At 39.1% G+C, this 14,587-nt stretch overlaps 1 protein-coding gene across 1 annotated transcript in view; it reads right to left on the minus strand.

Annotated features, from left to right (window-relative positions):
- SEMA3C (semaphorin 3C) overlaps positions 1 to 14,587 on the minus strand; it is a 166,106-nt gene that overhangs the window by 37,221 nt on the left and 114,298 nt on the right. Inside the window, exons 8-10 of the mRNA XM_087873409.1 lie at positions 13,448 to 13,590; positions 10,373 to 10,487; positions 5,493 to 5,562 (exon numbers count right to left, since the gene is read on the minus strand). Coding sequence (XP_087729535.1) covers positions 5,493 to 5,562; positions 10,373 to 10,487; positions 13,448 to 13,590 — 328 coding nt within the window. The remainder of the gene's footprint in view (positions 1 to 5,492; positions 5,563 to 10,372; positions 10,488 to 13,447; positions 13,591 to 14,587) is intronic.

Here is a 14,587-nt window from a genome sequence, read left to right on the forward strand (position 1 = left end):
CGAAGACGTCTCCGTGGTCATGTGGCCGGCATGACTCAACGCCAAAGGCGCATGGAACGCTGTTCCCTTCCCACCAAAGGTGGTCCCTATTTGTCTACTTGCATTTTTTACATGCTTTCGAACTGCTAGGTTGGCAGAAGCTGGGACAAGAAACGGGAGCTCACCCCGTTACGTGGCACTCGGGATTCGAACCGCTGAACTGCCGACCTTTCGATCGACAAGCTCAGCGTCTTAGCCACTGAGCCACCGCATCCCCTAAATCATTATCACCTGCTTAAACATTATAGGTCGCTATTTCTGCAGCCATTCAATGACTTATTTGATTTGTTGGATGTAATGGTTTATTCTCCAACACCTATGTTATTAGAGGCAGTCCTGGACTTACAACAGTCCGTTTAGTGACTGTTCAAAGGGGCAGTGGCACTGATAAAAGTGACTTGTGACTGTTTTTTTCTACACTTAACGACCATTGCCTCATCCCTATGGTCACCTGATCAAAATTCTGATGCTTGGCAACCAAAATGTAACCAAAACTGCTGCAACTCAGAGATAGCACTGATGATGTTACCTAGTTGGGTAAAGAAATGTCTGAGAGAAAACAACTATGCTCAAAGAGCACCAAAGATCCCTCATTTCAACCCTGAGCTACAAATATTCTCCTTTGTCTGGTTTTGCCCGTACAGTCAATTCATTCAGAAGTGTATTCAGAAGTATGTTATTTCAATCAATGGACTAAAATTGTATGTGGTACCACGTTCCTGAGATGGAATCAAAGGTATGGCTGCCAAGCGAAACCCATTACATTCCTCGCTACAAATTATACTTGCACATCAACTTCAGAGTTAAAATATGTATTAAAATATATCTGCGGGTTTGTGGCAAAGGAAACTGAATCTGAATAAACCGAGTAGAGGCCGAATAAAACATCTGCAGGATTTCTGCATTTCTTTGCCCAGCTTCTATGGTTGCAACCCATCTCCTACATCACCACAAGGGATAAATCATTGAAATTAATCAGACCAAATTCCAAATTAAACATATGGGGTCAGAAAAATAATATCGCCCCATCTTTGCTCTTAAAATTATTTCTGGCTCTTTGTGGAGCGCACGAGAGAGGGAGGCTCAGTTGTTCCAATGAAGGTTTTTTTTTTTAATAAAAAAAAGAATTGTTTGGAGAAAACGCATATTATCCATTCATTATGGCAAAGGACACCACCAGCAAGAGAAACAGGCATAGAACAAGGAGGCCTGAATGCAACGAAGAAAAGAAGGATCAAAGCTTTAGGGCAGTGATGCCACCAAATTTTGGGAGCAAACCAAACAAGAAATTGACTTTTGGTTTGAGGGGAGAAAAAATAGGCATGGAGGAAGGGGAAGAGGAAGAGGAGGAGGAGGAGGAGGAGGAGGAGAGGAAGAGAGCAGGAAGATGGAGGAGGAGGAGAAGAGGAGGAGGAGAGAAGGAAGATGGAGGAGGAAGAGGAAGATGGGAGAGAAGAAGAGGAAGAGGAAGAGGAGGAGGAGGAGGAGGAGAAGAAGAAGAAGAAGAAGAAGAAGAAGAAGAAGAAGAAGAAGAAGAAGAAGAAGAAGAAGAAGAAGAAGAAGAGGAGGAGGAGGAGGAGGAGGAGGAGGAGGAGGAGGAGGAGGAGAAGGAGGAGGAGGAGGAGGAGGAAGAAGAAGAGGAGGAGGAGGAAGGAGGAAGGGAAGGAAAGAAGAAGAAGAGGAGGAGGAGAGAAGGAAGATGGAGGAGGAGGAGAAGAGGAAGAGAGCAGGAAGATGGAGGAGGAGGAGAAGAGGAGGAGGAGAGAAGGAAGATGGAGGAGGAAGAGGAAGATGGGAGGGAAGAAGAAGAAGAGGAAGAGGAAGAGGAAGAGGAAGAGGAAGAAGAAGAGGAGGAGGAGGAAGAGAAGAAGAAGAAGAAGAAGAAGAAGAAGAAGAAGAAGAAGAAGAAGAAGAAGAAGAAGAAGAAGAAAAGGAGGAGGAGGAGGAAGAAGAGGAAGAGGAGGAAGAGGAGGAGGGGAAGGAAAGAAGAAGAGGAGTAGGAGTAGGAGAGAAGGAAGCTGGAGGAGGAAGAGGAGGAGGAGGAGAAGAAGAGGAAGAGGAAGAAGTGGAGGAGGAGGAGGAGGAGAAGGAGGAGGAAGAGGTGGTGGTGGGTTGGGTCCTTGGTCCTCTCTAAGTTTGGTTGTTTTTTTTGCAGATGTAGGTAACATCATCAGTGCTAGAAGGGAATGGTGCTTTCAGGGAGAAGGATGATGATGATGAGAATAATAATAATAATAATAATAATAATAATAATAATAATAATAATAATTCTGGTATGCATTAGAAAAATTGCTATGGATATCTTTGAAAAGTAACAGCGAGGTGGAAGCAGATGGCTGATTATTATTATTTTTTTTTTTAAAAAAGCTGTCGACATGATTACTATTTTTTCCCTTAGTATTTGCAGAGAGTTTTATCCCCACCCCCACCCCCTGTGTATCAAAATAGCTACGGTAGTAAATAGCACAGACAAGCTGTAGTACCCCAAGGTACTCCGAAAATAATTTTTTCCCCAAATTCAATCTTTTGAAAGTGACACAAACATGGTAAGCAATAGTAAATGGATTCATGCAGTATATCTTTTCAGACAGAAATGTCACAGTTTTTTTAAGAAACACATAATGCATTGCTTTAATATTATTTGTACGGGCCAGAGGAAAGATACAATAAGTGTTTTAAGAAAAACCTCAAAAAGGTTTTGATAATATTTGAATATTTGCCACAAAACCTACTAACTTTATCTTATTTTTGTAATAATGGAACACTGCTCAATATAGCTATTAAACTATATTGTTTCTCTACCCAGAAATAAGAAAATCAAATTAAATTGGGTGTACTTGTAAGTAATTGTGTGTGTGATTGCTGCCACAATTTAAAAATGAATCTACAGTGAAACTATAAGAAAGGTTGCTTTTGTGTAAATATATCCATTGTTTACTTTTTGCAAGGAGATTATTTTACCCTTTTATAGGACAGGTGATTTATGTATTTTCAAAGGGATGAAACAATAAAAAACTGGCCATAAATAAATAAATAAATAAATAAATAAATAAATAAATAAATAAATAAATAAATAAGACCTCAAAAAAATTCAGGATGGGGGATGATGAATTTTTTTCTTATGTGTGTTTCTCTCTCTCTCTCTCTCTCTTTTTTTCTAACTTTCTTTTTGCTGGGTCTCCTTTCACTATTAAAGATTGTTTTCCCTTTGAACAATGTCCTTGCAAAACTTTTCACAAGAATTGCAGTCTTTTCATAAAGCCTTAATCCGAGCCACATCGAATTCAAAGCACATGTTTGTACAAAGTGTTTCTAAGAGTGCACCTACATTTTGTTAAGTTTCTTTTTTTTTTTTCCCCTTCAGGTCATGTGGTTTTGTGTGCACGGCTCATTAACATGCCCAATTTGTGTGGATTTCTCGACTTGCTAAGCGCGTTCCACAGAAATTCAGAAAAATGAAGTTGTTTACATCTAACTTCCATGTGTGAAAACTCCAGGAAGAATAAACGTTACAATGCTAACCAACACAATTTCTCTTCTACGGCTGCAAGAAACACAAATCAACCTTTTACAGATTTGGGTAACATCTTCTTTGATGAGGAGATGCAGATGTTATTATACACGATAACATCTGCATCTACTGCATCTACATCTACTTCTGTCCTACTATTGCAGCACCATTGAGAGTGTCCTGACATACGGCATTCTTGCATGGTATGGGAGCAGCTCTGTAGCGGACAAAAAAGCTTTACAGAGAATCATTAAAATTGCCCAGAATATCATTGGGCTCCAGCTACCAGCCCTGGACAACATCTTTGAATTTGGCTGTTTGAGAAAGTTGCATAACATTCTCGGAGACTCTTCCCATCCTGCTTACAATCTTTTTGGACTGTTGCCTTCTGGCAGAAGATACAGAACAATTAAAACTTGGATCACACATCTTCTGAATAGTTTTATCCCATAGCTATAATTGCACTCAACCATGAACTAAAGGGCCTACCATCAGTGAGTGGTTGGACAGCATTACTTGGTCTGCTGTGTGGATGTTTGGGTGGTTTAGGGGTGGGGAATTGTGCTGGATCGGAGTCTGTCTGGGGATTGTTATGTGTGTTGGACCTGGTCTTTGAGTGTTAAGTGAATTTCGTTGTATGGGTATACTGTGTATACACGTAAAATGACAATAAAGTTATTATTATTAACACTATGTTTTCTCCAAAATAAGACCAGGTCTTATATTAATTTTTACTCCAAAAGATGCATTATGGCTTATTTTCCGGTTAGGTCTTATTTTGGGAGAAATACAGTACTAAACGCCTCTGTCTGCTGATGATTTTAACTGGAGCTTATTTTTTGGGTAGGGCTTATATTACGAGCATCTTGAAAAATCATGCTATTGTAAAATGGTAAAATTTTCCTAATCACTATTTTACAATGTGCAGAAATGGATAAAATGACAATGGAAATTAAGGAAAGAGAAGATTCGGACTATTATAGAGTGTGGAACAAATTCTATAAATGGATAGAAAAAAGAAATCTAAATTAGGAAACTTAAGTCAGTAGCGCTGAAATAAAGAACTATACGTTACTAATTATTGTTAACCTTATAGTATTGACTGCATAAATAAATATAATGTAAATATATGTTTTCAGTTGAAGAATTGAACAAAAATAGACAATATGCATGTCGATATAGAAGGCTGTAAAAATAGCACATAATATATTATGTTTATCATGTTTTTTAGTCTGTTTTTGTCCTTGTTTTTTTTTTCTTTCTGTTTTTAAAAGTAAAAAGCTTAATAAAAACCATTTTTTTTAAAACAAAAAAGAAAAATCATGCTAGGGTTTTCCAGTTAGGTCTTATTTTCGGGGAAACAGTTAATCACTGCCAAATGATCATGGCATAGCACTGTAATTTTATTTTCTAGCAATATTACAAAATATTGTTAAATATTATATTTAAATCAGCTTCATGAGAATATTCCATAGAGCTAAGAACGCCAGGTAGAAGAACATCTAAGAACGTTTTGTAGGATACTACACAACGAATAGAATAATAGAATAACAGAGTTGGAAGGGACCTTGGAGGTCTTCTAGTCCAACCCCCTGCTTATGCAAGAAACCCTACACCACTTCAGACAAATGGTTATCCAACCTCTTCTTAAAAACTTCCAGTGTTGGAGCATTTACAACTTCTGAAGGCAAGTTGTCCCTCTGATTAATTGTTCTCATTTTTAGGAAATTTTGCCTTAGTTCTAGGTGGCTCCACTCCTTGATTTGTTTCCACCCATTCCTTCATGTCCTGTCCTCAGGTGCTTTTGTAGAATAGGTTGACTCCCTCTTCTTTGTGAAGATACATCTCAACAGGAATCACATCACTGTAAATAGTCATGTCTTCCACACCCATGCAAATCTTATTTTGAGCTTTTTTCTTAAAATAGATAGGAAGGGATTACCTGGAAGTGGTGAAAATGCCATATATCAGCGTTGTTCTCGGGTTGTCTGTTTCCAGTAGAAAAACATCCTCTGTAGAGATACAAGAGTTGCTAAGTGAACCAACAAATACAATTTTGTGGTTTCTAGATCTTTGCCTTCTTCTATTTTTTTTTAAATGAGTCACAGACAAACTTATCCCTAGAAATTAAAATACACAGATGTTCAAGCGACTAAAAAGTAAGCACAGACGTAAAGGAAAGGTCAGACTCTTGCCAACATAATATTATAAAATAGTTCATGAAATATAAAAGGATAAGGTTCCATAAGGCACAGGTGTTTATTCTATTGGAAGGCAGTTTCACCTATCCACGGAACAGAAATTGCATTGTAATAGGCTGTTTTAAATTAGATATAATGACATTTATATGGTTTGCTCAGCTAACTAAATGAAAACGTTTAGTGTGCCAGGAAGAATATTCAGATTTACCGAAAACATTCCTTATCTCAAAGCACTTGAAAAAAATCCAAGTACAGTCTGTAGCTAAACAATTCTTTCTCTCTCTCCCTCTCCCTCTCTCTCTCTCTCTCTCTCTCTTGCATCCTCTAAAATAAGCCCACCCTGAAAATCCCCCCTCCCCAAAAATATTTAAATGCATGCACAACCAGTCCCCACCATTTCCTCTGGTTAGGGTTAGGGAGACAGAGCTGGAAATTTATTTATTTATTTATTTATTTATTTATTTATTTATTTATTTATTTATTTATTTATTTATTTATTTATTTATTTATTTATTTATTTATTTATTTATTTATTTATTTATTTATTTATTTATTTATTTATTTATTTATTTATTTATTTATTTATTGTTTAAATTTATATACCGCCCTACTCCCGAAAGACTCAGGGCGGTGAACAGCCAAAAGATAAAACACACATAATACAAAATTTAAAACCAATATAAAAGCCCATTAAATAATTTGGCCCAAACAATTTAAAACACCCGTATTATTTTAAAACAAATTTAAAATTAACAATTAAAAAGGAGGTTAGGCCAGGCCAGCCTGTTGAAATAAAAAGGTCTTGAAGGCACGGCGGAAAGTGCGTAAGTCCGGGATCCTCTGTATCTCCGGGGGGGAGCTCGTTCCAGATGGCAGGTGCCCCCACAGAGAAGGCTCTCCCCCTGGGGGCTGCCAGTCGACACTGTTTGGCCGACGGCACCCTGAGGAACCCCTCTCTATGGGAGCGTACTGGCCGGTGAGAGGCTACTGGTGGCAGAAGGCAGTCTCGCCTTCAGGTAACACGGCAAGAGGAGCCCCGTCTTGCTCCATGCTCCCCAAAATAATAAGATATCACAGAAAATAAGGCCAAGCACTTATTTCAGGGTTCAAAAAAATACAGGACAGGGTCTTATTTTCGGGAAAACACGGGTATCTCTCTCTCTCTCTCTATCTATCTATCTCTATCTCTATACTATCTATCTATCTCTATCTATCTATCTATCTATCTATCTATCTATCTATCTATCTAATCTATCTATCTATTTATCTCTATATCTATCTATCTCTATCTCTATACTATCTATCTATCTATCTATCTATCTATCTATCTATCTATCTCTATATCTATCTATCTCTATCTCTATCATCTCTATCTCTATACTATCTATCTATCTATCTATCTATCTATCTATCTATCTATCTATCTATCTATCTATCTATTATCATCATCATCTAAAATAAACCTAGAAATTACTCATCCACAGTTTGCACCCAGATATCAGACTGGGTCAGACACGTGATTGCTATCATAAATTGCACAAAACCTGTTTTCCAGTTGTGATAATTCTGTGTTTGCGGAATTATACCTCTTGTTGGGCCCATTCAACGTGACTCTGCTTTTGCAATCTATCTATTCATTTGGGGCTCAGATGGTCTGTGGCTTTGGTGACTGTGGGTGACTCATGTGCACCAGAATCACAGAGTTGGAAGGGAACCTGGAGGTCTTCTAGTCCAACCTCCTGCTCAGGCAGGAAAGCCTACACCACTTCAGACAAATGGCTTTCCAACATCTTCTTGAAAACCTCCAGTGTTGGAGCATTCACAACTTCTGGAGGCAAGTTGTTCCACTGATTAATTGTTCTAACTGTCAGGAAATTTCTCCTTAGTTCTAAGTTGCTTCTCTCCTTGATTAGTTTCCACCCATTGCTTCTTGTCCTGCCTTCAGGTGCTTTGGAGAATAGGTTGACTCCCTCTTCTTTGGGGCAACCCACCGGAATCCCTATTCTTATGGATAACAAGAATACGAATCCCTAAAGATCATCAAATATTTGAGTTTTGGTGATTCTAGTCTAAGTAGAATTCAAAGCTGTTGAGCAGCTGATAGGTTTGCTGGCACCCTCCCCAGAGAAAAGCCGGAGAAAGTAAAACACCAATGACTTCATCAGGGATCGCAGACAATGAGATCATTTGGGATACCTCACCAGGGACCCAAACCTCTCTTTATTTTAACCTAAGGACGGTGTATAACTAGCTCTCCAGCTCACACCGCCACGAACTAATGGAGACAAGAGAAGATAGTCCAGAAACAAATGAGTTGAAGCGAAACTTCTTGTAAACTGTTAGATGGATCCAGCTAATTTTCTCATTCGAGTTTCTGCTTTTCCACTGGCGCATAAGAAAATGCCTGGGGAACTGGCTTTTGCTAAGAAGGTTATGTATATATGTATTTAAGGATACAGACCTCTGCATTATCAAATTTAGGCAATCTTGTGGGTTGCCACTTGGAAGGTGGATATTTTCCATATTGCAAGCCAGTTTCCAAACTTCCTCTGCTCCCGACAAAACTGAGTTTTGCAAACAACCTATTTCCACAGAAGTCTATTTTTTGACGTTGTTCTCATGTTCTCATAAGGTATCCTTTTTCTATGATGCCCCAAGACGTGGTTTGATTGCCCTCGATCAGAGGTGGGTTTCAGCAGGTTCTGACCAGTTCTGGAGAACCGGTAGCGGAAATTTTGAGTAGTTTGGAGAACCTGTAGTAAAAATTCTGACTGGCCCCGCCCCCATCTATTCTCTGCCTTCCGAGTCCCAGCTGATCGGGAGGAAATGGGGATTTTGCAGTAACCTTCCCCTGGATTGGGGAAGGAATGGAGATTTTATAGTATCCTTCCCCTGCCAAGCCCATGAAGCCACGCCCACCAAGCCATGCCACGCCCACCAAGCCACACCCACAGAACCGGTAGTAAAAAAATTTGAAACCCACTACTGCCCTCAATCATTTCCAAATAGGAGGGCCATGAAGATAAATTTTATGCTTATGCTTACTTTTTTTAAAGGACTCTAACCTACACTACGATACCACTCTAATGGCAGAAAGCGAAGAGGAACTAAAGAGCCTCTTGATGCGGGTGAAGGAGGAGAGTGCAAAAGTTGGCTTGAAATTCAACATTAAGAAAACTAAATTCATGGCATCCAGCCTTCTCAATTCCTGGCAAATAGATAGGGAAGAAATGGAGATAGTGACAGATTTTATTTTCCTGGGTTCCAAGATCACCGCAGATGGGGACTGCAGCCAAGACATTAAAGGACGCTTGCTCCTGGGGAGGAAAGCCATGGCCAATCTAGACAGCATGCTAAAAAGCAGAGACATCACCCTGCCAACAAAAGTGCGTATAGTCAAGGCGATGGTTTTCCCAGTTGCAATGTATGGCTGTGAAAGTTGGACCATAATTAAAGGCTGAGAATCAAAGAATGGAGGTCTTTGAACTCTGGTGCTGGAGAAGACTCCTGCGAGTCCCTTGGACTGCAAGGTGATCAAACTGGTCAGTCCTAGAGGAGATCAACCCTCACTGCTCTTTAGAAGGCCAGATCCAGAAGATGAAATTCAAATGGCCACCTAATGAGAAGGAAGGACTCACTGGAGAAGAGCCTAATGCTGGGAACGATTGAGGGCAAAAGAAGAAGGGGACGGCAGAGAAGGAGGTGGCTGGATGGAGTCACTGAAGCAGTCGGCGTGAGCTTCAATGGACTCCAGGGGATGGTAGAGGACAGGAAGGCCTGGAGGAACGTTGTCCATGGGGTTGCGATGGGTCGGACACGATTTCGCAACTAACGACAACAAACCCTACACTCCTGTATCAGGTAGCCCAATATTTTCCCCAAGTTATGTGACTGCACAATTTTTTTAAGTACAGGTAGTCCTCAACTTGTGACCAGAATGGAGCCCAAACTTTACTCTGATAAAAGAATTTAATTCTGCTTTGGGCATAAAGTAAGAGACATTTTCCTATTGGGGAAAAAAAAAAAAAAAACAACCACCAGCCCTTTTTTGAAGTAAAAACAGCTAAAATTATTTAAGCATTTACAGCTTTCTTTCCTGGCTGGGTATTCTGAAAATTGCTGAATGGAACAGCCTATTTTAATTCTCCTACCTTCACACTTCCTAGGTTATTTTTTTTTTTTTAAAGTATAAAATATTGACTATATTGTCCCAAAAGTGCTTTTTCAGGAGGCAACTGGACTTCCTTGTTTTTTCTTTTGATAAAATCTCTACAGACTTTTAGCTATTCAATTTTGGATGAATACCCTTGGAATGGTGTGGGAGTAGGCTATTTATTCTCACTGACAAGCTCAGCATCTTAGCCACTGTGCCGCCAAAAACAATGAGTACCAAATTATTTTTCCCATAAGGAGTAATACAGTGAGTCACAAGGCCACCGATCCTGAGAAGTACTCGCTTGTGAGTTGAGTACTAAACAAACAATGAGAAGCGGGGCAAAATGTGCACGTCAAAATGCATTGAGTACCAAATCCGATGAGCAGTCGATGCACCAAGGTACCACTGTGTATTGAACAACATGCAACGCATGGAGTCAAATTATGAAAACGGTGCCACTTGTACCTAATTCATCAAAATAAGTCTCGGTGCCATCTTCATCCATGACCGAACACACCAATCTTGCCTTCAAGTAAGTGGTCCATTTGTTGACCAGACTTCGCTGTCCACCTGTATCGTTCTGCCAAAAGAAAAGAAGAAGAAGGATCTACATTATGAAAGAATGACTTTGATGTCTCTTAGCATTATTTAGCAAGCCTTTGGACAAAGAGAAATACACACTCTTCTCTTCCTAAATTGAAATGATAAAGGATTAATGATAAAGTAGAGAAATACACACTCTTCTCTTCCTAAATTGAAATGATAAAGGATTAATGATAAAGTAAAGAAATACACACTCTTCTCTTCCTAAATTGAAATGATAAAGGATGAATGATAAAGTAGAGAAATACACACTCTTCTCTTCCTAAATTGAAATGATAAAGGATGAATGATAAAGTAGAGAAATACACACTCTTCTCTTCCTAAATTGAAATGATAAAGGATGAATGATAAAGTAGAGAAATACACACTCTTCTCTTCCTAAATTGAAATGATAAAGGATGAATGATAAAGTAGAGAAATACACACTCTTCTCTTCCTAAATTGAAATGATAAAGGATGAATGATAAAGTAGAGAAATACACACTCTTCTCTCCCTAAATTGAAATGATAAAGGATTCATGATAAAGTAGAGAAATACACACTCTTCTCTCCCTAAATTGAAATGATGAAGGATTCATGATAAAGTAAAGAAATACACACTCTTCTCTTCCTAAATTGAAATGATAAAGGATTCATGATAAAGTAAAGAAATACACACTCTTCTCTTCCTAAATTGAAATGATAAAGGATGAATGATAAAGTAGAGAAATACACACTCTTCTCTTCCTAAATTGAAATGATAAAGGATGAATGATAAAGTAGAGAAATACACACTCTTCTCTTCCTAAATTGAAATGATAAAGGATGAATGATAAAGTAGAGAAATACACACTCTTCTCTTCCTAAATTGAAATGATAAAGGATGAATGATAAAGTAGAGAAATACACACTCTTCTCTTCCTAAATTGAAATGATAAAGGATGAATGATAAAGTAGAGAAATACACACTCTTCTCTTCCTAAATTGAAATGATAAAAGATTAATGATAAAGTACAGAAATACACACTCTTCTCTCCCTAAATTGAAATGATAAAGGATTAATGATAAAGTAGAGAAATACACACTCTTCTCTTCCTAAATTGAAATGATAAAGGATTAATGGTATTGTAGAGCAATACACACTCTTCTCTTCCTAAATTCTAAATTCTCTCTCTCTCTCTCTCTCTCTCTCTCTCTCTCTCTCTCTCTCTCTCTCTCTCTCTCTCTCTCTCTCTTTCTCTTTCTTTCTTTTCCTGTCTATTCTTCCTCTTTGGATGCATCATAAACAGATTTGTTTAAGTTTTGAATGTATCTGTTACTTCCCCTCAGAATAATCCCCATCATATTTGATTGGTATTAACTAATGAATTTGCTTCCTGAGCAATTAAACAAATAAAGAGATTGAAGGAAGCTACAAAATCCCTTGCTGAAGAAAATGATGTTTAATCAAATAACACAGGCATAAAAAATAACAACAGTCATGGGATAATGTTGAAGGATTGCACCTTATTTAGATAGTTATCGATTTATTTGCTGATTGGACATCAATGCACATAGTTTTATGCCCTTCCTTTGTTGCTCTTCTCTCCTGTCTTTGTGCTTTTAATTTATTGCCTCATTGAATTGCAAAGTGCTAATTAAACTTGTGATCCAACAGTGTTTCTACAATGGGAAGACTGACTTTCAACGTTGCTTCCATCTTCCGGTGTTGAAATGGACTTATTAAAGTAGCATTGGTCTTCGGCCAACTCTCTGCATAAGATTCTCGATGCCAAATTGTAAGAACGTCATCAGAAATGCAATACAGACACACCACACGCATTCAGATCACAATCTTTCGAAGCCTGTTTTTCACATTTTGGCACAGAGGATTCGAGGAAAGAAAAAAAAAAATGTGTTCCAAATCTTTGAAGAAATCACCTGGGCTTCATTAGAAACAACAAGGATTTTAATCATATTTAGTATCTTCTGATAAATATCTCCAGGCTCTTTATTAAAAAGGAATTAAATAAGAAGAATAAAACAGCAGTGCAAAATCTAGGTCACGGGTCATGTTTTGGCAAAGATTAATCAACTTAAAAGCAAAACATTTTTTTTAAAAAAAATGCACAAAGGAACTATTCTAGTGCCCATCTCAGCGATGAAATCCAGCAGGTTCTGATAGATTCTGGAGAACCGGTAGTGGAAATTTTGAGTAGTTCAGAGAACCTGCAAATACCACCTCTGGCTGGCCCCAGAGTGGGGTAGGAGTGGAGATTTTGCAATATCCTTCACCCAGGAGTGGGAGGGAATGGGGATTTTGCAGTATCCTTCCCCTAGAGTGGGGAGGGAATGGGGATTTTGCAGTATCCTTCCCCTGCAGTATCCTTCTCCTGCCACGCCCACCAAGCCACACCCACAGAACTGGTAGTAAAAAAATTTGAATTCCATCACTGGCCCATCCCTTTCAAAAAAGCAAACCAACCTCCTCAGAATATTAGATCATATGCTGGATATGAAAAGGAGATTAAAGATTTAGAATGCTGAAGATTTTTATATTTGAACATTTAATTATCTTTTTATGGGAAAACAACCGTAATCCGTGCAAATGATGGCACATCACAACCGCGTGATCATCAGAGGCGGTTTTTTTTAACTTTTAAAAGCATTTTTGGGGGCCAAAGAAGTTGTAGAAAAAATGTTTTTTAAAATAAAAAAAAAGCTTCTGATGATTGCGTGGCTCAGCTGGGCAATGGGGGAGGGCAGGGATTTTTGCTACCGGTTCTCCGAACCACCCGTCTCCATCGCTACCGAATCGAGCGATCCGGTCTGAACCGGGAGCATTTCACCCCAGGTTTAAACATTTGTAAACACAAAACATGTCACGATTTTAGATGCTTCATTCTCCTGATCTTTCCCCTTATCCCATCAACTGTGAATCGCTCACGTCCTTAGCAGCATATGGACATCTTTGCTTACGGGACATATTCTGGCAATCATGGAGTGGATCTGTTTGGTGGTGCCACTGTTGTCCATCAGCTTCTCCTTGAAGAAGAAGTACACTTTCGCATCGTTGGGGTCGGTGCCATCCGGGATGAGATGAGCATCCACAAAGGTGGGCTCTGAAATAACAACAAAGAAGCACACATCAATGAGAAGCACACATTTGCCACAGAGAAGAGGGCGACCAAGCTATTCTCCAAAGCACCCAAAGGCAGGACAAGAAGCGCAGGAACATTTGATGCATTCTAGCAGGACTTTCCCAAAGGTGCTTTTTTTCAAGAGGCAGCTGGACTTCCTGGTTTTCTTTGAAGACATTTCACTTTTCCTCCAAGAAGCTTCTTCAGCTTTGACTGGATGGTGGGGAAGGGAAGGATTGATACTCCTTGCAGACAGCTGGTCATTTGCATCCTTTTAGAGGATTGTTGAGGCCACTTGGAAGTCTATCTGTGTCCTCGGGGTCACCTAAGTGATGTAAATGGGTGTGGAGCCTTCTTGAAACTGCTGAAAAGATTGTGTTGTAGACTGGAGATAGATAAGATCATATCTCTTCCCCACTGTTCAGAGGGAGCTGTTTAATGGACATGGAGGACCTCTTTGATCCCTCTTTTAAACCATTACTGCTTCCCTAAATCCCAAAAGTGCTTTTTCAGGAGGTAACTGGACTTTCTTGTTTTTCTTTGAAGACGTTTCGCTTCTCATCCAAGAAGCTTCTTCAGCTCTGACTGGATGGTGGGGAAATGGAAGGATTTATATTCCTTGCAGACAGCTGGTCATTTGCATCCTTTTAGAGAGTCGTTGAGGCCACCTGGACTTTCTTCATTTTTCTTTGAAGACATTTCGCTTCTCATCCAAGAAGCTTCTTCAGCTCTGACTGGATGGTGGGGAAATGGAAGGATTTATATTCCTTGCAGACAGCTGGTCATTTGCATCCTTTTTAGAGAGTCGTTGAGGCCACCTGGACTTTCTTCATTTTTCTTTGAAGACATTTTGCTTCTCATCCAAGAACCTTCTTCTTGGATGAGAAGCAAAATGTCTTCAAAGAAAAATCAGAAAGTCCAGTTGCCTCTTGAAAAAAAAAAATACCACCTTTGGGATTTAGGGAAGCAGTAATGGTTT

This window comes from Pantherophis guttatus, chromosome 7 (assembly GCF_059756535.1).
Source record: "Pantherophis guttatus breed Tessera chromosome 7, ASM5975653v1, whole genome shotgun sequence".
Taxonomy (NCBI): Eukaryota; Metazoa; Chordata; class Lepidosauria; order Squamata; family Colubridae; genus Pantherophis; species Pantherophis guttatus.